The sequence below is a fragment of the Lipotes vexillifer genome, unplaced genomic scaffold, assembly GCF_000442215.2.
Source record: "Lipotes vexillifer unplaced genomic scaffold, Lipotes_vexillifer_v1.1 scaffold201, whole genome shotgun sequence".
Taxonomy (NCBI): Eukaryota; Metazoa; Chordata; class Mammalia; order Artiodactyla; family Lipotidae; genus Lipotes; species Lipotes vexillifer.
The window spans coordinates 438,240-465,915 of NW_006788159.1; the positions used below are offsets into that span (position 1 = coordinate 438,240).

General features: G+C 36.4%; 1 protein-coding gene across 4 annotated transcripts in view; it reads right to left on the reverse strand.

Moving 5' to 3' along the window:
• PTPRK (protein tyrosine phosphatase receptor type K) overlaps positions 1 to 27,676 on the reverse strand; it is a 573,018-nt gene that overhangs the window by 215,143 nt on the left and 330,199 nt on the right. For all 4 annotated transcript variants that reach the window (XM_007461250.1, XM_007461251.1, XM_007461249.1 and 1 more), the window contains exon 7: positions 1,660 to 1,953. In XM_007461250.1, coding sequence (XP_007461312.1) covers positions 1,660 to 1,953 — 294 coding nt within the window. The remainder of the gene's footprint in view (positions 1 to 1,659; positions 1,954 to 27,676) is intronic.

The following is a 27,676-nucleotide window of genomic DNA, read 5'->3' on the forward strand; positions in this document are numbered from 1 at the left end:
GTCACAAGGAAGATCTCTGGAATAGTAAATCAACACTTATTATTTTAATTTGTATATACCTTATAAGGATTAAATGTAGGCAGAAAAAGGTAATTTTATCAGAAAATATGTGTAGGCACTATCTTCAGTAAAATGGACATCACTATTCATCTTTTCATGTTAGCATTGGATATTAATTTTGGAAGAGTGAGTTACTTCTCAGTTTCCATACTGTCTCCTTTTTAAATTATTTTTCTGACTAGTTGAGGTTGTAGAGTTAAATTGTTTTTCCCCTCAGGAAGTTCATCTACTACAATAAGAATAATTTGTCACATTACCTAGAATGAAAAGACATAGCTGTACAACAAATTTGAAAAGCAATTTGTGTGATTTAGGCTGAGCCATGGAGACTTACCCAGTGTTTTTGAGGTTAAGCTATTTTTCAACCACAGGATAAATGTATGATGCCAATCAGCAAATTACTAGACTCTATTGTCTACATCTGAGACTAATGATGGAGCAGTTAAGCTTCCTATTGGTGAGCATTTTTCAATGGTAATATATGAAATATATTAATATTTACAGTTAATATATAAATATTAACATACAAAAATTGAACCAGAATAAAAAATATTTAGGGATGACAGTACATTAGGTAATTGCATGGATTTTGCTTTCATCTTAGATCAGTACTCTTGGTGGGTAGCCTCAGAATACCGTAACTGCTAAACAGATGTTAAAGAAACAAAAGACATTTTACAGGCATTTACATTTTCATAGATCCCCACGGTCTTAGTTTTCAATTTTCAAAACCTAAATCTATAAATGTTCAAGACGCATAGACCCAGGTACTAACTTTGCAGGTGTTTCAACATAATGCTTGATGGATAAAAAAATGTTTCTTTCAACTGAACTAAAAAATTAAACTACTTTCAGCAATAAAATAAACAGTGCACTAAAAGTATACTCTAATAACTTAGACAAACTTTTCAGTGGCTTTTAATAAATAGCTAACATTTTCTCTCATTATAACAATTGTACAATAAGGAACTAGGATGTATGCTTTTATATTACTTTTTATTTTACTTTTTATTCTTTCTTTGTGTTTTCTCCCTGTGCTATTATTTTCACCACTCTGTTTCAGGCATTAGGAGGGCAATGCAAGGCTTAAAAACATAAGGAAAGCCTCTGTATTTTACAGCTGGGTGCCAAGCTGCTGCATTAATCCTCAACAACAGGATTTTCTGAATAGGAGGGTAACTTTTCTTATGTGTATTATCAGATATGGCCTCTGCATTAACCATAACAAAATTATCAAGGAAGACAATTTCCACATGGTAGAAAGGTATTCAACATTTGCTTGAACTGCAAAGGTTTTCTCTCTATATAATACATTCACCTGCATCAATCAGAGATTTTGGACTAAATACAAGCAAGCCAAGCAAAATTACCATGCAAGAAAAGACTGTGGATTCATAATACTACTGAAAAATAAAAGAGAAACATTCACACTGCCCTTAAATCAGTCAAATTTATGACATACTTAAGGCTACAACTGGAACTCTTAGAATAGTGTGACTAATCATGTACCAAATAATTAGTACTCTTAATATTGTATGAAAATTATATGTCTTATGCTAGATTCCTTCACTGGCAGAGTGGTCGGCTCTTCAGTCTTACCTGCACATTTGGTTCTGGTGATTAGTGGAGGTCCTGGAAGCCCTGTCCCGCCTTCACCAGGTCTTGTAAGTAGAACACGGATCTCATATTCAGTATCCGGATCCAAATGCCATAATTTATAAGTTGGAGCATTGACTGCATGGGTTTCTGTCCAGGATCCTGATGTCATTCTGTACTCTACTTCTTTCAGAATGATGGGACCATCACCAATGATGGAGTTGGCATTTAGCTGAATCAGCAAATATGTAGGCCCAACACCAAGCAGCTGGGGAGGAGCAATGGGTCTTGGTGGTTCTAGGAGAGACAAATGTGCAATCTCATTACTTAAAAATCCAAACGACTATAGTACATAGATACAGTAATATCTCTTGAAGCCTAAAGGCTTAAGGAATAATTTATTTAGGAGTTCATAATAAATACTTAAAATTGGTAATGAGTGGTCTGGAAACTGTACTTTTAAAGAGCAAATACTTTCACAGATGGAATATGACCCTTTTACCACAAGTTTTCTTTTATTAAAAACATACCTCTCCGGGAGATAAATTTGTAAAGACACGGTTACCAAGGGAAATAAAGAGAAAATATTTAGAGATGGATAGCTCTGATTAGCAACTAAACACAGTACAGTTGATCTTTGACATTCTTGGCATACTAAGACCTTTACAAATCTCGAAATTAATGAATACTGCTATAACTCATTTCGTTCATGAAATATGGCCAAGTATTGTTTTTGTTTTTGCTGGTTTTGTTGTTTTTCTTTCGTTTTACTTCTGAAGACTTCCTGCAGATGAAATGAAAAGAAGGCATAGCAAAGCTGAACTCAGGGGCTGATGCCCGGTGCTGACTTGTTTCCATACATCCACCTCTCAGTGTAGGAAACTGAAATTTACACAGAAGAAAATCACAAATCATTGTATATCACTGGCCTTTGGGAGTAGCATGTGATAAGGCAATGCATCAGGTATTAAACTCAAATGTCAAAGGTACACTGTAATTTAATTTTGAATAGCTTACATAATTTGCTTGAAGGAAACTTTGGGAAACATTATACCAATGGAAATGATGAATAATGAATTAGAGCATTTTTTCCCTTAACAACAATGAGGTGAAATTTGATACTGAATTTTATGGACCCCATAGCTCTAGCTCTGTCCATATGGTCTCTAATTAGTACATTGCTATCAGGTGGGATCTTCTTTGAATCTCTGTAAGAACATTTATTGGCGAGGCCAAAAGACTTTAAAGGAAAGTGTTAATCTATAAAAAGTGATAACTGCTCCTAAATTCTTTTTTTTTTTCTTTTTTTCTTTTTTTCTTTCTGCGGTACCCGGGCCTCTCACTGTTGTGGCCTCTCCTGTTGTGGAGCACAGGCTCCGGACGCGCAGGCTCAGCGGCCATGGCTCACGGGCCCAGCCGCTCCGCGGCATGTGGGATCTTCCCGGACCGGGGCACGAACCCGCGTCCCCTTCATCGGCAGGCTGACTCTCAACCACTGCGCCACCAGGGAAGGTCCCCTAAATTCTTTTGAAGGTATTTTTTAAATGAGTTAAAGCAAATTATATGAAGAAAAACTATTAAATGGGAGGAGCTTCAAGATGGCGGAAGAGTAAGACGCGGAGATCACCTTCCTCCCCACAGATACACCAGAAATACATCTACACGTGCAACAACTCCTACAGAACACCTACTGAACGCTGGCAGGAGACCTCAGACCTCCCAAAAGGCAAGAAACTCCCCACGTACCTGGGTAGGGCAAAAGAGAAAAGAAAAAAAAGAGACAAAAGAATAGGGACGGGACCTGAACCTCGGGGAGGGAGCTGTGAAGGAGGAAAAGTTTCCACACACTAGGAAGCCCCTTCGCGGGCGGACACTGCGGGTGGTGGAGGGGGGGAGCTTCGGAGCCGCGGAGGAAGCGCACTCACAGAGGTGCAGAGGGCAAAGCAGAGAGATTCCCTCACAGAGGATCGGTGCCGACCGGCACTCACCAGCCCGAGAGGCTTGTCTGCTCACCCGCCGGGGCGGGCGGGGGCTGGGAGCTGAGGCTCGGGCTTCAGAGCTTAGATCCCAGGAGAGGACTGGGGTTGGCTGCGTGAACACAGCCTGCAGGGGGTTAGTGCGCCACGGCTAGCCGGGAGGGAGTCCGAGAAAAACTCTGGACCTGCCGAAGAGGCAAGACTATTTCTTGCCTCTTTGTTTCCTGGTGCATGAGGACAGGGGATTCAGAGCGCTGCTTAAAGGAGCCTCCAGAGACGGGCGCGAGCCACGGCTATCAGCGCAGACCCCAGAGAAGGGCATGAGACGCTAAGGCTGCTGCTGCCGCCACCAAGAAGCCTGTGTGCGAGCACAGGTCACTCCTCACACCTCCCCTCCGGAAGCCTGTGCAGCCCGCCACTGCCACGGTCCCATGATCCAGGGAGAACTTCCCCAGAAGAACACACAGAGAGCCTCAGGCTGGTGCAACGTCATGCCGGCCTCTGCCACCAAAGGCTCGCCCCGCACGCTGTACCCCTCCCTCCCCCCGGCCTGAGTGAGCCAGAGACCCCGAATCAGCTGCTCCTTTAACCCCGTCCTGTCTGAGAGAAGAACACACGCCCTTAGGCGACCTACATGCAGAGGTGGGTCCAAATCCAAAGCAGAACCCCGGAAACTATGCGAACAAAGAAGAGAAAGGGAAATCTCTCCCAGCAGCCTCAGGAGCAGTGGATTAAATCTCCACAATCAACTTGATGTACCCTGCATCTCTGGAATACCTGAATAGACAATGAATCATCCCAAATTGAGGAGGTGGACTTTGGGAGCAATGATATATATATATATTTCCCTTTTTCTCTTTTTGTGAGTGTGCATGTGTATGCTTCTGTGAGTGATTTTGTCTGTATAGCTTTGCTTTTACCATTTGTCCTAGGGTTCTGTCTGTCCGTTTTTGTCCAGCCAGGCGTCAAGCCTCTGCCTCTAAGATGGGAAAGCCAATTTAAGGACAATGGTCCACAAGACACCTCCGAGCTCCACATAATATCTAATGGCGAAAATCTCCCAGAGATCTACGTCTCAACGCCAAGACCCAGCTCGACTCAATGACCAGCAAGATACACTGCTGGACACACCATGCCAAACAACGAGTAAGACAGGAACACAATGCCACCCATTAGCAGAGAGGCTGCCTAAAATCATAAAAAGGCCACAGTCACCCCAAAACACACCATCAGGCGTGGAACTGCCCACCAGAAAGACAAGATCCAGCTTCATCCACCAGAACACAGGCACTAGTCCCCTCCACCAGGGTTTCAGTGGGACACAACCCACTGAAACAACCTTAGCCACTGGGGGCAGACACCAAAAACAATGGGAACTGCAAACCTACAGCCTGTGACAAGGAGACCCCAAACACAGTAAGTTAAGCAAAATGAGAAGACATAGAATCACACAGCAGATAAAAGAGCAGGGTAAAAACCCAACAGACCTAACAAATAAAGAGGAAATAGGCAGTCTACCTGAAAAAGAATTCAGAATAATGGTAGTAAAGATGATCCAAAATCTTGGAAATAGAATGGAGAAAATACAAGAAACGTTTAACAAGGACCTAGACGAACTAAAGATCAAACAAATAGTGATGAACAGCACAATAAATGATATTAAAAATTCTCTAGAAGGTAGCAATAGTAGAATAACTGAGGCAGAAAAACGGGTAAGTGATCTGGAAGGCAAAATAGTGGAAATCACTACTGCAGAGCAGAATAAAGAAAAAAGAATGAAAAGAATTGAGGTCAGTCTCAGAGACCTCTGGGACAAGATTAAACACACCAACATTCGAATTATTTGGGTCCCAGAAGAAGAGAAAAAGAAAGGGACTGAGAAAATATTTGAAGAGATTATAGTTGAAAACTTCCCTAATATGGGAAAGGAAACAGTCAAGTCCAGGAAGCACAGACAGAGAGTCACATACAAGACAAATCCAAGGAGAAACATGCCAAGACATAGTAATCAAACTATCAAAAATTAAATACAAAGAAAAAAATATTAAAAGCACCAAGGGAAAAACAACAAATAACATACAAGGGAATCCCCATAAGGTTAACAGCTGATCTTTCAGCAGAAACTCTGCAAGCCAGAAGGGAGTGGCAGGACATATTTAAAGGGATAAAAGGGAATAACTTACAGCCAAGATTACTCTACCCAGCAAGGATATCTTTCAGATTTGACGGAGAAATTAAAGCATTACAGAAAAGCAAAAGCTAAGAGAATTCAGCACCACCAAAACAGCTTTACAACAAATGCTAAAGGAACTTCTCCAGGCAGGTAAAACAAGACAAGGAAAATACCTACAATAACAAACCCAAAACGATTAAGAAAATGGTAATAGGAACATACATATCGATAATTGCCTTAAATGTAAATGGATTAAATGCTCCCACCAAAAGACATAGACTGGCTGAATGGATACAAAAACAAGACCCGTATATATGCTATCTACCCACTTCAGATCTAGGGACACATAAAGACTGAAAGTGAGGAGATGGAAAAAGATATTCCATGCAAATGGAAATCAAAAGAAAGATGGAGTTGCAATTCTCATGTCAGACAAAAGACTTAAAACAAAGATTATTACAAGAGACAAAGAAGGACACTACCTAATGATCAAGGGATCAATCCAAGAAGAAGATATAACAATTGTAAATATTTATGCACCCAACATAGGAGCACCTCTATACATAAGGCAAATGCTAACAGCCATAAAAGGGGAAATCAACAGTAATACAATCATAGTAGGGGACTTTAACACCCCACTTTCACCAAGGGACAGCTCATCCAAAATGAAAATAAATAAGGAAACACAAGCTTTAAATGATACATTACACAAGATCGACCTAATTGATATTTATAGGATATTCCATCCAAAAACAACAGAATACACTTTCTTCTAAAGTGCTCATGGAACATTCTCCATGATAGATCATATCTTGGATGACAAATCAAGCCTTGGTAAATTTAAGAAACTTGAAATCGTATCAAGTTTCTTTTCCAACCACAACGGTATGGGGCTAGATATCAATTACAGGAAAAAATCTGTAAAAAATACAAACAGATGGAGGCTAAACAATACACTACTTAATAACCAAGAGATTCCTGAAGAAATCAAAGAGGATATCATAAAATACCTAGAAACAAATGACAATGAAAACACGATGACCCAAAACCTATGGGATGCAGCAAAAGCAGTTTTAAGAGGGAAGTTTATAGCAATATAATCCTACCTTAAGAAATAAGAAACATCTCATATAAACAACCTAACCTTACACCTAAAGCAAAAAGGGAAAGAAGAACCAAACACCCCAAAGTTAGCAGAAGGAAAAAACTCATAAAGATCAGATCAGAAATACATGAAACAGAAATGAAGAAAACAATAGCAAAGATCAATAAAACTAAAAGCTGTTTCTTTGAGAAGATAAACAAAATTGATACACCACTAGCCAGACTCATCAAGAATAAAAGGGAGAAGACTCAAGTCAATAGAATTAGAAATGAAAAAGGAGAAGTAACAACTGACACTGCAGAAATACAGAGGATCATGAGAGATTACTACAAGCAACTATATGCCAATAAAATGGACAAGCTGGAAGAAATGGACAAATTCTTAGGAAAGCACAAACTTCCAAGACTGAACCAGTAAGAAATAGAAAATATGAACAGACCAATAACAAGTAACGAAGTTGAAACTGTGATTAAAAATCTTCCAACATAGGACTCTTTCCAAGATGGCGGAGGAGTAAGACGCAGAGATCACCTTCCTCCCCACAGATACACCAGAAATACATCTACACGTGGAGCAACTCCTACAGAACACCTACTGAACGCTGGCAGGAGACCTCAGACCTCCCAAAAGGCAAGAAACTCCCCACGTACCTGGGTAGGGCAAGAGAAAAAAGAATAAACAGAGACAAAAGGATAAGGACGGTACCTGCACCAGTGGGAGGGAGCCGTGAAGGAGGAAAGGTCTCCACACACTAGGAGCCCCTTCGCGGGCAGAGATTGCGGGAGGCGGAGCGGGGAGCTTCGGAGCCGCGGAGGACAGCACAGCAACAGGGGCGCGGAGGGCAAAGCGGAGAGATTCCCGCACAGAGGATCGGCGCCGACCGGCGCTCACCAGCCCGAGAGGCTCGTGTGCTCACCCGCCGGGGGCGGGCGGGGCTGCGAGCTGAGGCTCGGTTTCGGTTTCGGTCGGAGCTCAGGGAGAGGACTGGGGTTGGCGGCTTGAACATAGCCCGAAGGGGTTAGTGCGCCACGGCTAGCCGGGAGGGAGTCCGGGGAAAAGTCTGGACCTACCCAAGAGGCAAGAGACCTTTTCTTGCCTCTGTGTTTCCTGGTGCGCGAGGAGAGGGGTTTTAAGAGCGCTGCCTAAAGGAGCTCCAGAGACGGGCGCGAGCTGCGGCTAAAAGCTCGGAAACCAGAGACGGGCAGGAGACGCTAAGGCTGCTGCTGCAGAGATTATAGTTGAAAACTTCCCTAATATGGGAAAGGAAATCGTTAATCAAGTCCAGGAAGCACAGAGAGTCCCATACAGGATAAATTCAAGGAGAAATACGCCAAGACACATATTAATCAAACTGTCAAAAACTAAATACAAAGAAAGCATATTAAAAGCAGCAAGGGAAAAACAACAAATAACACACAAGGGAATCCCCATAAGGTTAACAGCTGATCTCTCAGCAGAAACTCTACAAGCCAGAAGGGAGTGGCAGGACATACTGAAAGTGATGAAGGAGAAAAACCTGCAACCAAGATTACTCTACCCAGCAAGGATCTCATTCAGATTTGATGGAGAAATTAAAACCTTTACAGACAAGCAAAAGCTGAGAGAGTTCAGCACCACCAAACCAGCTTTACAACAAATGCTAAAGGAACTTCTCTAGACAAAAACACAAGAGAAGGAAAAGTCCTATAATAACGAACCCAAAACAATTTAGAAAATGGGAATAGGAACATACATATCGATAATTACCTTAAATGTAAATGGACTAAATGCTCCCACCAAAAGACACAGATTGGCTGAATGGATACAAAAACAAGACCCATATATATGCTGTCTACAAGAGACCCACTTCAGACCTAGAGACACATACAGACTGAAAGTAAGGGGATGGAAAAAGATATTCCATGCAAATGGAAACCAAAAGAAAGCTGGAGTAGCAATTCTCATATCAGACAAAATAGACTTTAAAATAAGGACTATCAGAAGAGACAAAGAAGGACACTACATAATGATTAAGGGATCGATCCAAGAAGAAGATATAACAATTGTAAATATTTATGCACCCAACATAGGAGCACCTCAATACATAAGGCAAAAACTAGCAGCCATAAAAGGGGAAATCGACAGTAACACATTCATAGTAGGGGACTTCAACACCCCACTTTCACCAATGGACAGATCATCCAAAATGAAAATAAATAAGGAAACACAAGCTTTAAATGATACATTAAACAGGATGGACTTAATTGATATTTATAGGACACTCCATCCAAAAACAACAGAATACACATTTTTCTCAAGTGCTCATGGAACATTCTCCAGGATAGATCATATCTTGGGTCACAAATCAAGCCTTGGTAAATTTAAGAAAATTGAAATTATATCAAGTATCTTTTCCGACCACAACGCCATGAGATTAGATATCAATTATAGGAAAAGAGCAGTAAAAAATACAAACACATGGAGGCTAAACAATACACTACTTAGTAACGAAGTGATCACTGAAGAAATCAAAGAGGAAATTAAAAAATACCTAGAAACAAATGACAATGGAGATACAACGACCCAAAACCTATGGGATGCAGCAAAAGCAGTTCTAAGAGGGAAGTTTATAGCAATACAAGCCCACCTTAAGAAGCAGGAAACATCTCGAATAAACAACCTAACCTTGCACCTCAAGCAATTAGAGAAAGAAGAACAAAAAAACCCCAGAGTTAGCAGAAGGAAAGAAATCATAAAAATCAGATCAGAAATAAATGAAAAAGAAATGAAGGAAACAATAGCAAAGATCAATAAAACTAAAAGCTGGTTCTTTGAGAAGATTAACAAAATTGATAAACCATTAGCCAGACTCATCAAGAAAATAAGGGAGAAGACTCAAATCAATAGAATCAGAAATGAAAAAGGAGAAGTAACAACTGACACTGCAGAAATACAAAAAATCATGAGGGATTACTACAAGCAACTCTATGCCAATAAAATGGACAATCTGGAAGAAATGGACAAATTCTTAGAAATGCACAAACTGCCAAGACTGAATCAGGAAGAAATAGAAAATATGAACAGACCAATCACAAACACTGAAATTGAAACTGTGATTAAAAATCTTCCAACAAACAAAAGCCCAGGACCAGATGGCTTCACAGGCGAATTCTATCAAACATTTAGAGAAGAGCTAACACCTATTCTTCTCAAACTCTTCCAAAATATAGCAGAGGGAGGAACACTCCCAAACTCATTCTACGAGGCCACCATCACCTTGATACCAAAACCAGACAAGGATGTCACAAAGAAAGAAAACTACAGGCCAATATCACTGATGAACATAGATGCAAAAATCCTCAACAAAATACTAGCAAACAGAATCCAACAGCACATTAAAAGGATCATACACCATGATCAAGTGGGGTTTATTCCAGGAATGCAAGGATTCTTTACTACACACAAATCAATCAATGCAATACACCATATTAACAAACTGAAGGATAAAAACCATATGATCATCTCAATAGATGCAGAGAAAGCTTTTGACAAAATTCAACACCCATTTATGATAAAAACCCTCCAGAAAGTAGGCATAGAACCTCAACATAATAAAGGCCATATATGAGAAACGCACAGCTAACATTGTCCTCAATGGTGAAAAATTGAAACCATTTCCACTAAGATCAGGAACAAGACAAGGTTGCCCACTTTCACCACTCTTATTCAACATAGTTTTGGAAGTTTTAGCAAGAGCAATCAGAAGAGAAAAAAATAAAAGGAAGCCAAATCGGAAAGAAGTAAAGCTGTCACTGTTTGCAGATGACATGATACTATACGTAGAGAATCCTAAAGATGCTACCAGAAAATTACTAGAGGTAATCAATGAATCTGGTAAAGTAGTAGGATACAAAATTAATGCACAGAAATATCTTGCATTCCTATACATTAATGATGAGAAATCTGAAAGTGAAATTAAGAAAACACTCCCATTTACCATTGCAACAAAAAAGTACAATATCTAGGAATAAACCTACCTAAGGAGACAAAAGACCTGTATGTAGAAAACTATAAGACACTGATGAAAGAAATTAAAGACCATACAAACAGATGGAGAGATATACCATGTTCTTGGATTGCAAGAATCAACATTGTGAAAATGACTCTACTACCCAAAGCAATCTACAGATTCAATGCAATCCCTATCAAACTACCACTGGCATTTTTCACAGAACTAGAACAAAAAATTTCACAATTTGTATGAAAACACAAAAGACCCCCAATAGCCAACGCGATCTTGAGAAACAAAAACAGAGCTGGAGGAATCAGGCTCCCAGACTTTAGATTATACTACACAGCTACAGTCATCAAGACAGTATGTTACTAGCACAAAAAGAGAAATATAGATCAATGGAACAGGATAGAAAGCCCAGAGATAAACCCACACACAGCTGGTCACCTTATCTTTGATAAAGGAGGCAAGAATATACAGTGAAGAAAAGACAGGCTCTTCAATAAGTGGTGCTGGGAAAATTGGACAGCTACATATAAAAGAATGAAACTAGAACAGTCCCTAACACCATACACGAAAATAAACTCAAAATGGATTGAAGACCTAAATGTAAGGCCAGACACTATCAAACTCTTAGAGTAAAACAGGCAGAACAGTCTATGATACAAATCACAGCAAGATCCTTTTTGACCCATTAAGTGAAATCTGAAAAAAAAAAAATGAGCAAGAGTTTGACACTTCAGAGAAGAGCGTACCAAAATGGCCATTAAAAATATGAAAGGATGCTCTACATCTGGTAAAAAATAAATAAAAAAACTATTAAATGCAACCACACAATGCTTCTCTTGGTGTCCTCCCCTCCATCACAGGTAGGGGTGGATTGGAGAAGATGCAGATAGACAGAAGCTAAGGAAAAACAGCCAATATTTTTTAAACTGGATTTTCTATCTTGATGGCAATGAATGCTTAGAATACGAAAGTGCAAAAAACTAATAGACAGGTTCTACCTTCTGCTACAGGTTTCCAGCTGTAGCCCAGGATTTGCTTTTAAACTCCAAAGTATAGTTTCCACCTTATGAACCCCTGCATTACAAACAGCCTTAACATAAGGAATAAGACAGCTGGCCTAAATCTCTACACAGGTTAAAGTAATTTTCAAGAAGTTTCCTCCAAAATTCACATGACAAATATTTACGGAGTAGGTACTAATTGCTAAGCTATCCCACACATTGGTTATACATGTAATATGGCAAGGGAGACATAATAACAATAAATCAACGAATTCATTATTTTAAATTGAGAGTTATGTAGAAAACAGATAGTGAGATAAAGAATAATAGATGGTGGGGGGAGAGGTATCTAGTGAGTAATACTAATTTTTTTCTCTCCAAAATCACTTGAAGAATATAAAGTTACTCCTATCAAAAATCATGGCTCATTATGACAACAGCTTTCAAACCCGTTATCAGTAAAATTATATGAACTTGTGCTTCACTACTGTTCCTGTTCAAAGTGGAAATAAAGCAGGACTTCCCTAGCGGTCCAGTGGTTACGCCTCCATGCTTCCACTGCAGGGGGCACGGGTTCAATCCCTGGTCTGGGAACTAAGATCCCGCATGCTGTGTAGCGCAGCCAAAGGGAAAAACTAATAAGCGAAAATAAAGCTAAGATTAAAAAAGATAATTCACATGCTATTTAAACTGTTTACATTTAGAATTATTTCTATTTCTATGGAAAAGTAGTTCTTAACACCTGATTTATAAACTTTAAGTACAAAATCTCTTCCTTATGGTTTGAAAATTGTTTCAACAATATATAGTCAAAATTGGGTAGAGGGTCAATTATTTCCAATTTCACAACTGACTTCAACTGAGAAGTTACAGAAGAAAATGTTTAAATAATACCAAAATAGTTTAGAATTTTCATTTATCAGCTAAAGAAAGATAAAGCTAGACAATTCATATCATGAAGTTTTACCAACTAGTCTAACAACTGTATTTCAAGTTCACAAAAGTTTTGGTAGACAAACAGAACATTGATATACTTTCTGAACCTTAAACTAAAATGAAACTGAATAGAGAAATGAATGTAATAGAAAAAATGCAAATATCTTCCCAGACTATCTAAATGTTGCACATATTTTAAGAAGCAGTCTGTATTTTGCGAATAAACTGAGCTGCCTCATATGTGCAATGTTTGTTTTCATTCCAGATGGCTCATATACTGACTAATCTAAGTAGGAAATGATGCTAAATTCACAGCTTACTGGGGTTCTAACCCAGAGCAGCAATGCCTCACTCACATTATAGCTGAACAATAACCTGAAGAGGTCTGATATTTAACATGACAGAACAATTTGCCAAATGAATTATAAATAACAAGCCTTGGTTATTAATCTATAAATTTATGGGTATTATGAAACCTGACCTAATAAGTGTATATTGAGTGTTAAATCTCACCCATCAAAACCCTGCACATCACTGTCATGGAAAATAAGGAGAAAACAAAAAAGGAGAGCAGAAGATGGAAGTGAAAGGAAGGGGAAAGCTACAACAAAACATATTATTAGAAACAAGTGAAAAAGTAAAGCATAATATTTCTTCTATCATTTCTATCTTTAAAGAAATGACATGTAAAAGAAAATGAAATTTAAGATCAACAGATCTAGTTTCAAAAAATGCATACACTAATAGCTGAGTAAACTTGAATTTGTTATTTAACTTCTTAGCATTACAATTTCCTCATTGGTAAACTAGGCATAATTTTAAGAATTTTAAAAGACTTTACATTTCTCAATATGTCAACAAGACCTATATTTGATGCTATTTTGCTTTGTTTTGTTTCTGCCAGAGAACATATAAATTTTAAAATGGAAAATTAATATTCAACACTAGTGTTTTGTGTACATGAAGAACTGAGTTTGATGTAATCAGGTTCTTGGCCCAAAGAAGGGCAACAATTCACTCTGATTAGTCTTACATCTCACTTACAGTGGTCAAGCCAACAAAAGGAGCAGTCCAGTAATCAAAGCAGTAGTTCAGATTTGGAACTGTGGCAAAGTTCAGAGAGGCTTAAAAACATATACATTGACTAACAACATGATTATAAGTGAAACCTAGCATTAATGAGACTAATATACCAATACATATTAAATTTTTATGGTGGAGGTAAAAAGTAGCCTCATATTAGCATATGCATTTTGTATATAGGCCCTTGAGAACAAGGAGGCTTATTTATAAAATCTCTATTCATTTCAATAAATTATGCATGAATCTTAATCAGTTAGCAAATGAACAAGTAATTGTTCAGCAGCAATATTAATATTCTTCATAACTTAATACACTATCAGACCCAGAGGTGTGGTGTGAATAAATCCCAAATGTACAGTAGGTAACAACTGAAGCATGAAATGCCCAAAATACAAGATAAACTTTGCCAATGTTACCAACTAACTTTCTATTAATGACTTATTATTCTAGAGCTAAACCTATTATAAAATTGCACTTATATATTCAAATTGCTTTATTTGTCTTTTTTATTTCAAATAATTTTTAAGTGTCTTGAAATCAAGGTAAGTCATTATGAAAGTGTATTCTCATCCAATTATTCCTATTACAATGCTATATTACAAACATATGTGTCACTTATCAACACTGAGTTAATTAATAAAATGCAAAATCAGACGTAGAAGCTATGAAGCTAAAAAAGTCACTCAACAAAGTAAATATCAAGTAAATGACACTTCTACATTTGTCTTTCCAAATAAATATATTAAATACCTCTCAATCCTATCTCCTTCCAAATTGTTTTATTTACTTGTCAAAGAAGCCTTGACAAAAAAGTATCTCGACATTAGCCGTCTCACTTTAGAAGCAGGCAATGATAATGCCTTTGTCTCCTAAGGCCGCTGTAACAAATTAACACAAATGTGGAGGTTTAAAGTAACAGAAATTTATTCTCTCATGATTCCGGAGGCCAGGTGTTCCAAATCAGTATCACTGGATCGAAATAAAGGTGGTAACAGGACATACTTCCTCCAAAGGCTCTAGGGAAGAATCAGTTCCTCACCTTTTCCAATATCTGCTAGCTGTTGGTATTCCTTGTCTTGTGGCCACATCACTGCAATCTCTATTTCACTGTTCACACTGCCTTCTCCTCTTCTCTCTGTAGTCAAATCCGTCTCTCCCCTCTACTTATAAGGATACTTGTGATTATATCTACATGCAAGGTCCACATGGATAATCCAAGATACTCTCCCATCTCAAGACTCTTAAGCACATCCTCAAAGATCATTTTTCCAGATAAGGTAATAATCATGGGTTCCAGAGATTAGGATCTTGTATCTTTGGTGCCATTTTTCAGCCTATCACTGACATGGACTATGAACTCATCCTTCCTCCTGGGAGACATCTCAGCTCCATCTTTTCTCCAGGTAATAGGAAGCTAGGAAAATAATTCTAGGAAAATTTCCTATCTAGGTTCACAGCAGTGGAATTAAGAGACAATAATGTAACTACATTGTCTGGTTTTTGCTATTTTTTTAATGAAATGAAAATAGAGATGATAAAAATTACTACTCAAAATGGCTACAAAGAGTCAATGTTCCCTTACTATGTCTAAATTCCTGTAAAAATCAAATTAGAATATTTGCCTTGGAGATAGATATTTTCTTATTTGCTATCATTTGTTTACTTAAATAAACAAATCACTTCAAATCAATGTTATTCTATTTCTTTATCATTCTTCTCATTAAAATTTTGATCTAGTTCCAGTTAAAAAAGAATATTCAAAAGTTCATGCTTCATGTTGTTTAATCTTCTTCCTTATCACATATTAAATGCTCAAGTAAACAGAAAAGAACATTAGAGACGAAGAGCAGGAAGAATAACATCAGTGTACTAAATAATTCAAGCATTTATTTATCAGCTACCCTATAATAATTTTAAATGATCTTAAATTATGCCTCAAAAGGATAACAATATAATTTAATGGTACTTGAGTGTTTCAAGAAATTTGAAATAATAACACTGATGAATGGAAGGTGGCCTTTTCTTCCATAAGAAATGAAAAGCAGGTTATAGATAATTAGAAGCAGTGTTTTGGCACATTTGATATCATATGTATGGCAACATAATTTGTTTCATTTTTCCTTAGAGGCAAAAACATGAAATACATATTTGAAAATATTCAGACATATTCAACAAGGTTTCTCCTGCAGCCACATTTTATAAACTGTAATGCAGATTTATGAGAAGAGTAACAGTTCTTTCATGATTTTCAATCTGTTATCTCTCTGAAAGCTCAGATTTCCAGTCCTAACAAATTCCTTACGCAGCCAAATACCTCTCCTTTCACTCTTTTGGCTACTATCTCATAATGTTTGCTCCTATTAATTAAGTAGTCAGTAAATTCTATAAATCATCTTTCAGATAAATTACTATTTTAATTATGTTTATACATTTGTGCATTGATAGATTTTTAAATAAAAAAATTTCTTTAATATATTAAAATTCTTTTAAATCCAACAATCCAATGAAAGATACTTTTTTCAAATCATATCATTCAGGTGGCTCATAAGCTTGAACTGGTCAAATAAAGTTAATGCTAAGATATGCCAAAGTCTGGACGTTGTTAAACCTGAGGTTCCTATGCCAGCACCTAGACCAAGTATCAAACAAAAGGAGCCATTGTTACCTATTATCTCCATGAAAATTACACGGGTGTAGACCAGCAAAAGAGTGTGTGCTGTGCCCCACTGCCCATACTCACAAAATTTCACATACACAAAAAATTCTGAGAAGCATGAGATAAGCACCCATGATTTTACAGCTATAAGTAGGCAGAAATAGTTTAAATAAAGTGAAAAAATGCAACTGAATAACAAAGTTCTTTTTTAATGATATATTATGTATGTTTGTTTATATTATGTGTTTTTTTATCAGCATTAATTATATCTATCTAAACAAGAGTTTCTTCATTCTCTCCCAGTGATTTTCCACTGACAGTAGTTGTTCAAATGATTGAGGAGTGTCACTTGCTTTGAGTAGGCTGGGGCCAGGATTACTTGATCATGAAATACACAGGATAGTCCCACATAATGAAGAATCCTCCAGTCCAAAATACCAAAGGCTCCTTTGGAAAAACACCACAATGTTAAAAATAATCTCCCCCTCAGCAATCTATGGGTTATGCGTACCTAAAATTAGATCACTTACATTTCTATTTCTCAAAAGAGTATTGGAGCAGAATTTTGAAGAGGGTGCGAACCCTAAACATGTGATCATTTACTCACACAGGCTTGACCATTGTCAGTGAGGCATAGTTAAGTGGGCATGTGAGTATACAACTTGCTCATCGACGGCTGAACTGACGTTTTTGGAAAACTATAAATCAAGAAATAAAAACGTGTTTATAGACTAAAGTAATCCCACTTCTGGAAATTTAATGTAAGGAGAAGATTAAATCTATATTTAGAAGAGCAAAAAATTAAGAAATCAAAATATTCTACAATAGGAAAATGGTGACACAAATTATGGTATTTCAATAGAATTTCACCATACAGTTCAAGAACACAAGTTGTGAAGATTATACAACAAATGTCATTTGTTTTCATTTTAAAAAGTATACCCCTATTAATAAAAGAAAGAAAGAAAAAGAAAGAAAGAAAAAGAAAGGAAGAAAGAAAAAGGAAGGGAGGAAGGAAGGAAGGAAGGAAGGAAGAAAGAAAGAAAGAAAGAAAGAAAGAGAAAGAAAGAAAGGAAAGAAAGAAAGAAAAAGAAAGAAAGGAAGAAAGAAAAAGAAAGGATAGAAGGAAGGAAGGAAGGAAGGAAGAAAGAAAGAAAGAAAGGAAGGAAGGAAGGAAGGAAAGAAAGAAAGAAAAAGGAAGAAAGGAAGAAAGAAAAAGAAAGGAAGGAAGGGAGGAAGGAAGGAAGGAAGAAAGAAAGAAAGAAAGAAAGAAAGGAAAGAAAGAAAGAAAAAGAAAGAAAGGAAGAAAGAAAAAGAAAGGAAAGAAGGAAGGAAGGAAGGAAGGAAGGAAGAAAGAAAGAAAGGGAAAGAAAGGAAGGAAAACCGCCAACCACCACCACCAGAAGGAAATAAACCAAAAAGCTAATAACAGTGATTGGGGAACTGTGAGACCACGAGTGATCCTGCTTTTTCTTTTTTCTCTATTTTCCAATAAAATTTGTAACGTGCTCATAAAACTTTCTCACCGTTACAATCTCAGTGTCTGTCACAGTGCCTAAGTTCAATAATATAATTACAGAATGAGTGGCTGGCTCAACATTTTTTTTCTTGAAAAAAAAAGTTATCCATGCCACTGTAAGAAAAATTTATCTACATAAATTCTGTCTATTCCATACAAGAAAACAAAGATTGCTACTTCAGTGTGAGAACCATAATTTGGAGATGGCAATAGTAAAACTTTGTGTATTTATCTATTAATTTGTTTATTTTTGGATGATGAAATTAAGTCCTCAAAATGTAAGATTTACCACCTTGAGCTCTGAACCATGTAGCTAGCCAATTGCTCTGACAATGATACACAGCACCTACAAAGTGTTACTATTTAATTAAAGGAGTTAGTTGACTGGAACAAAGGAACACTTTCTAGGCAATTGCTTAGTGACTGAGTGGCAACAAATGATTTATCCAGCTTGTAAAAAAAGGCACAGTTACAAACCCATATAATAATTCTTTTTTGTCTTTTAGTCAAATCAAATCAATTAAACTTAAAAAAAAAAGATTTTCCATGTGAAGAAAAATTTCATATATATATATATACAAATTTGAACATAAAATATCAATCATTTTATCAAAATATACAATTGCACTAATAATAGCTGAATGTACACCAGTAACTTGAGTTTCTTGAACAAAAATTTAATTCAGAGTAGGAAAAAATTTTGATACTAAACATGCCACACTAACCCTAACCCTAACCCTAACCCTAACCCTAACCCTAACCCCTAACCCTAACCCTAACCCTAACCCTAAACAGCTATTTTGTCTTTCAGTCCCCATGTGATATGTATTCATTGTTTTTTAACTGCAAGGTCTGTGGAATTACAGTATTTAATCTCTATAACATGGCTCTCTCCTGCTGCCTAAAGTGCTGAAACAAGAAGAATCATTTCAGCAACAAAACTGCAAATTTTGCATACTGAATTTTATATCCTATACATTACCATGGCATTTTATTCATCCTGATTTGAAAACACTGCTGCAATAACTTTATTACCTGCTTGACATAAAAAGGCACAGCAGCAGCATACTGTTTTAGATCTGCCAGCAGAAACTAAAAACAAGGTTAGGTTCATATTTAGGGTATATGAAAAGGGATTTTTTAAAGTAAAGCTTATTTGCTTTTTAGCCCATGTAATATAAAACTGTGAGATAACTATACATTTTTATCTCATTTTGTCCCCAAACTGTACTCTAATTATATCTATGCAATGAATTGGTTCAGAATTATGAATTACTGTAATAATTCAACAACTTTACAAAAGACTCCATCACTACCACAATCCATATGGCATGGCAGCAAACCACATATGTTATGATGAAAATTATAGATCCATTTGATTGAGTCATTAATACAGAATATTTCTCTTATGGCTGTTTAATCCCTCATTTCAGCTTGGTCAGAGCTCAAACTGTTCATGCATTCCAGGGAAAGAACATCCAATTGATTTCAAGAATAACAATCAGATAAGTAGTAAAACTGGGAGAGCCTTCAACTCTTTGGATCCCTCAAGTCTAGGGTCATACACAGGTAATCACATCACCATCTCATCAGTCACCTTTATGAGGTAAGACAATAAAAAATATATGGTAGGAGAAAGGAGGGGAACTGTGTTTGGCAATGATAATATATGTCCCAGTAATACGTTAAATATGCCTAGAATTTAAATAGGCCAACGGATTTGGAATAATACTATTTATATTCATTTTATATTAATATGTGTAAAGACACAATGGCTGACTCCATTAAATCAAAAGATAGCAATTAAAGGAAAAACTCCAGGGCTTCCCTGGTGGCACAGTGGTTGAGAGTCCGCCTGCCGATGCAGGGGACACAGGTTCGGGCCCCGGTCCGGGAAGATCCCACATGCCCGCGGAGTGGCTGGGCCCGTGCGCCATGGCCTCTGAGCCTGCGCTCCGCAATGGGAGAGACCACAACAGTGAGAGGCCTGCGTACCGCAAAAAAAAAAAGAAAGAAAGAAAGAAAGAAAAACTCCACTGCAAAATCTCTGTAACTAGATTATAATCTCTTTTTTCTCTCTCTTTCTCTATCTACACACATATACACACATATATACATGTTTACATACATGTATATGTAACACATATAACGTAACCAAGAAAAAAGTATTATTTAAAAATATCCTGAATCTTCCAAATCTAGAATATTAAAAACATTTTTTAAAATCTCATGAATCTAAATTCCAAAATAAAAAAAATTTAAACCTATGAAATTAGAAGAATTTTCCAAAATTTAATTATAACCAAACACAATATAAGTTGGCCATCTTGATCGTTGGGTTTAAATACTCTGCTGTGTTGACTCATTGTAATATAACATATAATAAGCATATGTTTGTTATGAATACGTACTTTGTGATTATTCCAAATCAATTCAAAATGATGCATGTAGTTTTTATGTATATGTAGCCAGCAACAGATGGCTATTTTTCTTTAGTGTAATGACTTAGTCAAGTAATGGAATCAGGAGATACTATTCACTCCCTCCATTCAATGACCCTGGTTCCCAGGCATGTAAAATCTAACACTTTATTTACCCCAAGTCAATCAGGAAACTATCATTTACCTGTTATTTCTACATGACTCTGGAAGGTAGAGAGTGACCATCTTTTAGACAGGCATATTCCTCTACGTATATAAGTGATATAGTTACTTTTTTATGAGAATTTTTGATAACACAGTAAAAACAATTAAATAAGACTTCAGTCCTATAGATAGCTCTTTTAGATAATAGGCTTTATGAATGTACTACTAACTCCAGCATAGTCATAATTTTTAGGATGCTTTCCAGTTCAAAAAGTATAAATTTTCGGACTTTCAAAATCTTCACATCAAAGAAACTGTCATTAGCTAATACAGACCCAAGTCAGTTTTGTAGTTTAAAGATTCCGAATATATATTCATTTCAAAGAACAAATGATACAAATTAGCAATTATAGAACATTTCCTCAATTCTGAGATTAAACAAAACAAAAAACAATTATGTGTCCTATGGGGTTAGATGCCCTTGATTAAATCAGGAAATCAAGAACTTTTGATGTGAAATGGGTTTATCAGATGTGGTCAGTGACTCTAGATCAACTCTTCCTGATGGCAACTTTGAAAGAGTCAGGGGACTTGAACAGAGGACCAGAGGACAGACTTCTGAACCTAGTCTCTGAACTAATAAAAGCAGGTTTTTATGGGTAACTCAAGAGTATACAGGTATAACAATGAACAAAAGGGAATGCCATAAAAATAGAGCCATCAATGTGGTCACCATAATTACAAGGACTTCTGAATAATTATTTTAATCACCCCCATTAGTCAGAATGTCATCAAAAATAAGATAACCACACCTAGTTTTATAATCAGATGGAAATAGGAGGCTGGCAATAATAATTACAGACCTATCTGATAAAGTAACAAGATAGTGACACTTTAAAAATATTTAGCCATATAAACAGTTACCTGCCCAAGGATGTTTTACACTAGTGTGACAGCTCAGCCAGCAAGAGACCTTTTATTTCCATTCCATTCAACCACCTCTATTTCCACACCATAATGGGGCATCCAGACATTCAGAATATCAAAATAAAGTATATCATCTAAACATAAAATGTTGGAAGGCAGTCCAAGCTGTAAACCATCAGTGCACAGCTAGGGAAAGTTTCTAGGTGTAAAATAAAGGGTGTCAAGACCATAAGTAATGCAATTATACAGCTAAGGGGTTGGACTCTTCTTCCACAGCCACTGCTACTAAGTGACAAGAAACCTCCCTTTTCTACTTTGATAAATATCATGACTTTTACAAATAAGGGCATGAAATGGCTACTGATGCAAACTATTCATATATTCTTTCTGTGAACTTCAAATTTCCCATCCTTCTGCAACGTTAGCCAGATCAATTGAAAATTTGGTAGGGAGAAGAAAACAAACATAAGTAAAATGCGCAAACATTTTCATAGGCACCAAAGAATCTTGTAAACAGTACCTCTATCAGTGAACTTAAGATAATTAGGTATTGGGTAAGAAAGCCTACGATTTTAAGTATTATAAAAAGAAGGAAAAAATATCATGCTTCTTTGGTATTAATTTTTGTAAAATGACACACTTAAAAAAGTAGATAGCTGAGAGATCTCCCTGTTGTACCTGAAGGATACCATTTCTTGTTCCAAAACCATACACTTATATTTTTAAATGTATGTCTATGTCCATGTTTGAGTTTTAAATTAAGAATCTGACATTGGGCAAAGGTCAAGAAAGTTATTTTGGAAATTAATCATAGAGCTATACCAGATGTATTACTCCTGTAAGGCATAATGTTATGAAAATGTATAGGCACTAATTTGTACCTGTTTATTTTTCATCTTGCTTCAAAAGTTAATTTTAATATATAAATGCAAACTATGTTAAATGGATACTTTACTGATTGTAAATTCATATTCTCTTCCTTATGAAATCAAACGTCAATTAGGTGATAAGGAAGAAGTCAAAGGTCAAGCCTATGCACTCTAAGCCATGGTGCCAGGTGTGGGATACAGGCAGAATGGCTAGGGGAAGAAATACTAGTTTCTGTGATTACAGGCAGAACGGCTAGGGGAAAAAAATATTAGTTTCTGTGATTATCACAGTACTATAGATAACACACAGGAAATTTTTTTTAAAAAAACATAAAATAACATAGTTACTGTGGTGATTTGAAAACACGGCCACAAATTTTTTGAAAACCCTCCTTTTGAGAGGTTGCATCCATGTTCTATCTTCTTAAATCTAGGTGATATTGGACCTGCCTAAATATATAGAACACAGTGGAAGAGGTGGAATGAGACTTGAGGCTAGGTCACAAGAGACCATGCAGCTTCCCCTCTGTTCAGTGGAACCTGGAATATTTGCTCTTGGAGCCCTGAGCCACCATGTTAAAAGTTCAGTTAGCTGGGGAGTTATTCCAGTCCAGGTGTCAGACATGTGCATGCAGAAGTTTCTAGATGATTCTCACCTCCAGGAGTTTGAGTCACCTTCAGCTGTTCAATTTGAGTATTCCTGGCTGAGGATGCAAACATCCTGGGACAGGAAAAACCCACCCCTGCTGTGCATTTCTGAATTTCTGGTTCCCAGAAGCTGTGAGCATTATAAAATGGTTATTGTTTTATGCGAGTAAGTTTTGGGGTATTTTATTATGCAGCACTAGAAAAATGGAAAATTATGTCTTATTAAGAGGTTGAAGGAAAACTTTGATGAAAGTTGCAAATTTCTTAACATAAAAATACTGCTCTTCCATGATCTGTCCCCTGCTTACCTGTCCAGCCTCACGTCTTACCACTCTCCAATTCCAATCTCATGTTCATATATAACAACTTGTATTTTCTATGGGAAAATTTTCTTTTGTGTTCATCTACCTTCACCATGTATAATGCTGCCTGAAGTGCTCTTTTACCATTTATAGATTTAGCAAAACTCCCAGCTCATTTATCACTGCCTCTGAGAAGCCTTCCTCAGCACACACTCTCTAGCCTGAAATAAATGTACCTTTTCTTGTAAGAGATTTATTTATATATTTCTCTCTCTCTCCTTAGTTATTGAGCTCCTTAAAGACAAACATTTTATATTGTCTTTAAGTCTGTGACTTCAGACTTCAGTGCTTAGCACATTAGGCAATCAATTGATGATTGTTGAATAAATGCATTTATGAACAAATGAAAGAATGAACATAAAAAGGTAATTTAAGGTAGGATAGTATCTAGTGTTGGTGAAGACATGGAACAACTAGAACTTTCAAGCTGAAAGGTGGAGTATAAATTGATACAGTAAATTCAAAAAACTGCTATACCTACTGAAGCTGAACATAAGTATATGCTATTACCTAGCAATTCCACTTCCAGGTAGACGCTCCCCCAAAATGAGTATAACTGTTCCTTAAAAGTCAAATGCCTATCATCAGTAAAATGCATAAATTGTAGCACATTCACAAGATAGAATATTTTACAACTATGATGTCAAATGATCTACAGATACATACAATATGAATGAATTTCCCAATGTTGGAGAGAGAAGCCAGATGAAAGAGTATAAACTGTAGAATTCCACTTACCTAAGTTATTTATTAGTATTAGAAACCAGGGACAATCGTTACTCTGGAGCAGTTGGATTAGTGACTGCAGGGGAGTGATGGAGGCTTCTGGGGTGCTGGTAATATTCTATCTTTTGATGTGGATTCTGGGTATATTTCGTTTGTGAAAATTCATCAAGCCATACATTTATCAAGCTATATATTTAATGCACAATTTTCTGCATATCTACACTCTACTTAAATAAGAAATTAAAAAATAAGTAGAGAGGAAGGTGGCTCTGTATCTAATCTAATTCTGGGCAGACTCCTACCCAGAAACCCCCATGCCAACACACACACACACACACACACACACACACACACACACACACACAACTCAACATAATACAATTAGAATCTCATCCTGAGATTTGAAATTTAAAGTCACTATTTATGGCAAAAATCTAATTAGGTCAAAATTTCTCTTGAAAATTCCTGAATCACTCACAAAGACTAGTTTATGTCTTTTTCCTTATATACATCATTGTACCAGCTCTTTTGGCTTGTAAAATGTAAGAATCTCTGAGTTCAAAAGAAACAAGAGGTATGTTTATCTGCAAAAATTTAGGCATTAAAATCTTTCTGCTTTTAAGAGGAGTCAAGTTCATCTTGGAGGGAGCAGTTGAGTTCTTTGTATAATAAAACATATTATTTGGTGACTACATTATATACAAGCATCAAGTGAACTTTTTCTGCTTTTAACTATACATTCTTGAGAATTACTTATTTGAATTCATCTATATATGATATACTACTTTTACATAGTTCACACATTTCCCATAGCATCTCTCTATTGAAATTTACTGTTACGTAACATTATTCTGGAATCATGCCAATTTTAGGCCATTAGTGTCTTGACGTTATTTGAACTTTGATTGCATTGTCACTGTTAGTTCAAAGAAAAACTCTGTGAGCCCATCTCATAGCATCTCTCTGGATTTTTACTCAGCAAACGCAGAAATGGAGCTACCCTGCAAGTGAATAATTTGAAAAAGAGAATCTGGCTCCTGATTTGACTTTCAATGTGAAGAGCTACTCAGAGCACATCCCTACCTTGAATATAAAAATAGAGTAAGTGGAAGAGAAAACTTCCTCCAGAGCATACATTAAAAGTTTTCTAAATCCTACTTCACCAAGCTAAAAATGATAAGATGATAGAGGTAGTCTATAAAGAAAGAAATTTTAAAAAATACGAACAAGACTGAGAGTCTGAGATTTTCATCTGACTTGATCAAAGATGACTAGACCAAAGAAAAACCCACCTTGCTGACTGCCATCCAGGAAGCTGCCTGAAGTTTTTAATATTCTTATGAAATTAAGGATAAGAGCTGATGGACTTTCTTTTACTACCAAGCACTGTACCCTCAGAAAGAGGACAGGCTATTGAATTTTGAATAATTTATTTTTTCCACAATCAAGGAAGTTTTAAAATCCAGAGAATCTTATTAGAGATGTAAAACATTTCCAAAGTTTTGTAGAGCTACAGAGGCAATTCATAATTCTTGATGTAAAATCCAAGAAGAATGTTCAGGGAAGAGGGGGAAGAAGAATGCAGAAGGAATATCAGAATAGTTAGTTTCCTAGCTTTTCACAAACCACAGATGTGCACGATTCTGCCTAGATTCTAACAAAGCCCTCCTAGGCTTGCTGAAATCTAGCTTCAGTGAGCATGTACAATTTGACATGTGAACATGAATGCATGCAAATGTTTATGTTAGTACATCAGAATCTAGGATAGGGACATGTGTGGTGGTCACAGTTTTTAAAATACGCTGTATTTGATTTTAAAAGTGTCATACATTCCCTATTCTTCTGTTGAGAATCACGGGTATAAAATGATAGGTTATAGGTATCATGCTACTTGTCAGGGCAGGATGTAGTTAAAAACAGTAGTCAAGCAGTATAGCACATGGTATAGCATAGTGTTGCCACGGTGAGGTGAAAACAGTATGAGCTCTGGAGTTAGACTGGGGTTACAATCTGGGGTCAGCCCCTAAAGGCCATCTGATCTAAGCAACTTTACCAGTCAGCCTCAGGTTCCCTATGGGTAAAATGGGTATGTTAAAAGTTGTTAATATGAAATTAGAGAAATAAATGCATGTAAACCATATATCACAGCACCTGACACATTGTAAAATTATTACAAATGGGTGCTTTAATTACAGGTTATACTAAATATTTATATTCTGATTTATTAAATTTACATTCACCTAGAAAGAAGAATAAATGGCTTACCCATGTTCACCATCCCCTTTTACTTCAACCAGTTACTAAAATAAGCTTATGAGTTGGTGCTAAGCTACACTGACTACCAACATAAGAGGAAAGTGAAGAAATTCAGGCACAAAAATTCAAGAGGAGAAACAAATCCCTAGGGACATCCTCTCCTTATTGACATATTTCAGTCAAAAGAAAAGTCACATTTACAGATAACTTTAATTTCCATGTACTTCTTATTAACTACATCTGGAATAGTTATTTTTTAGTTGCAGATTAAAAGAAGAGGCATAAACAGAAGTTTTATTGGCTTCTTGGACTATCGTGGAAAAAAACTAGAAAAGAGAAAGGGATTATAGTATTATCATGCACACAGAAGAAGTATAATAATATGTTATAATTTAAAGACTTAGATATCCCCATAGCTACATATAGAATTATAAGACCCTAAAGATCATGTGTCTTAGTTATTTTTATTAGTAAAAATTACAATGATCAGCCTATGATCACTGCTCAAAAATGTTAATCAAATCAATGAATAAATTGGAGTTTTTAATGTTTATAATAAAACAATATTTTTGTTATTTAAGGTGAATTGAAAAGTAGTGAGAGAGAAAGAATAAAAGTCTGATGGTATTTGAAACAAACTCTATTTTATTTTAGTATTTCAGAGAAATTCTCTTACAGGAATCAGAGAAAACACACACATTCAGCAAGAAGGTATAGTTCTAACACCCAGCAGAAAGAAATGTGCTGCTAATGACAAAAGGTATTCATAAAAACAGTTTCAATTGTATCCTGAACTGTTGCTAAGTCATTCAATCAAGGCATTGGCAACAACAGAACACTTTATTTTCAGTATCAAAAGAAGATTATCAGAATCAGTTGCTTAAACCCATTGTAGATAAACAAGATAGTACTTTAAAAATATAGGCAAGTAAAGCAAGAAAATTTAAAGTGTTGGAGAATTTTTAAAAATAATTGTGATAAACTTCTTATAAGTATCTTAAGAATAGTTTCATGTAACACCATAGGCTCAAGATGATGAAAGGTCACTAATATATTGCCAAACACATTTTTATGAGATAAATTCAATTATAATTGCTGTGACTATTCCAGCCACAATTTAGACATAGAATCCAATTATCTATTTCATTTTCATTTATACCTCATGGGCTAGATCATTTATCATGTTTCATGATAATGA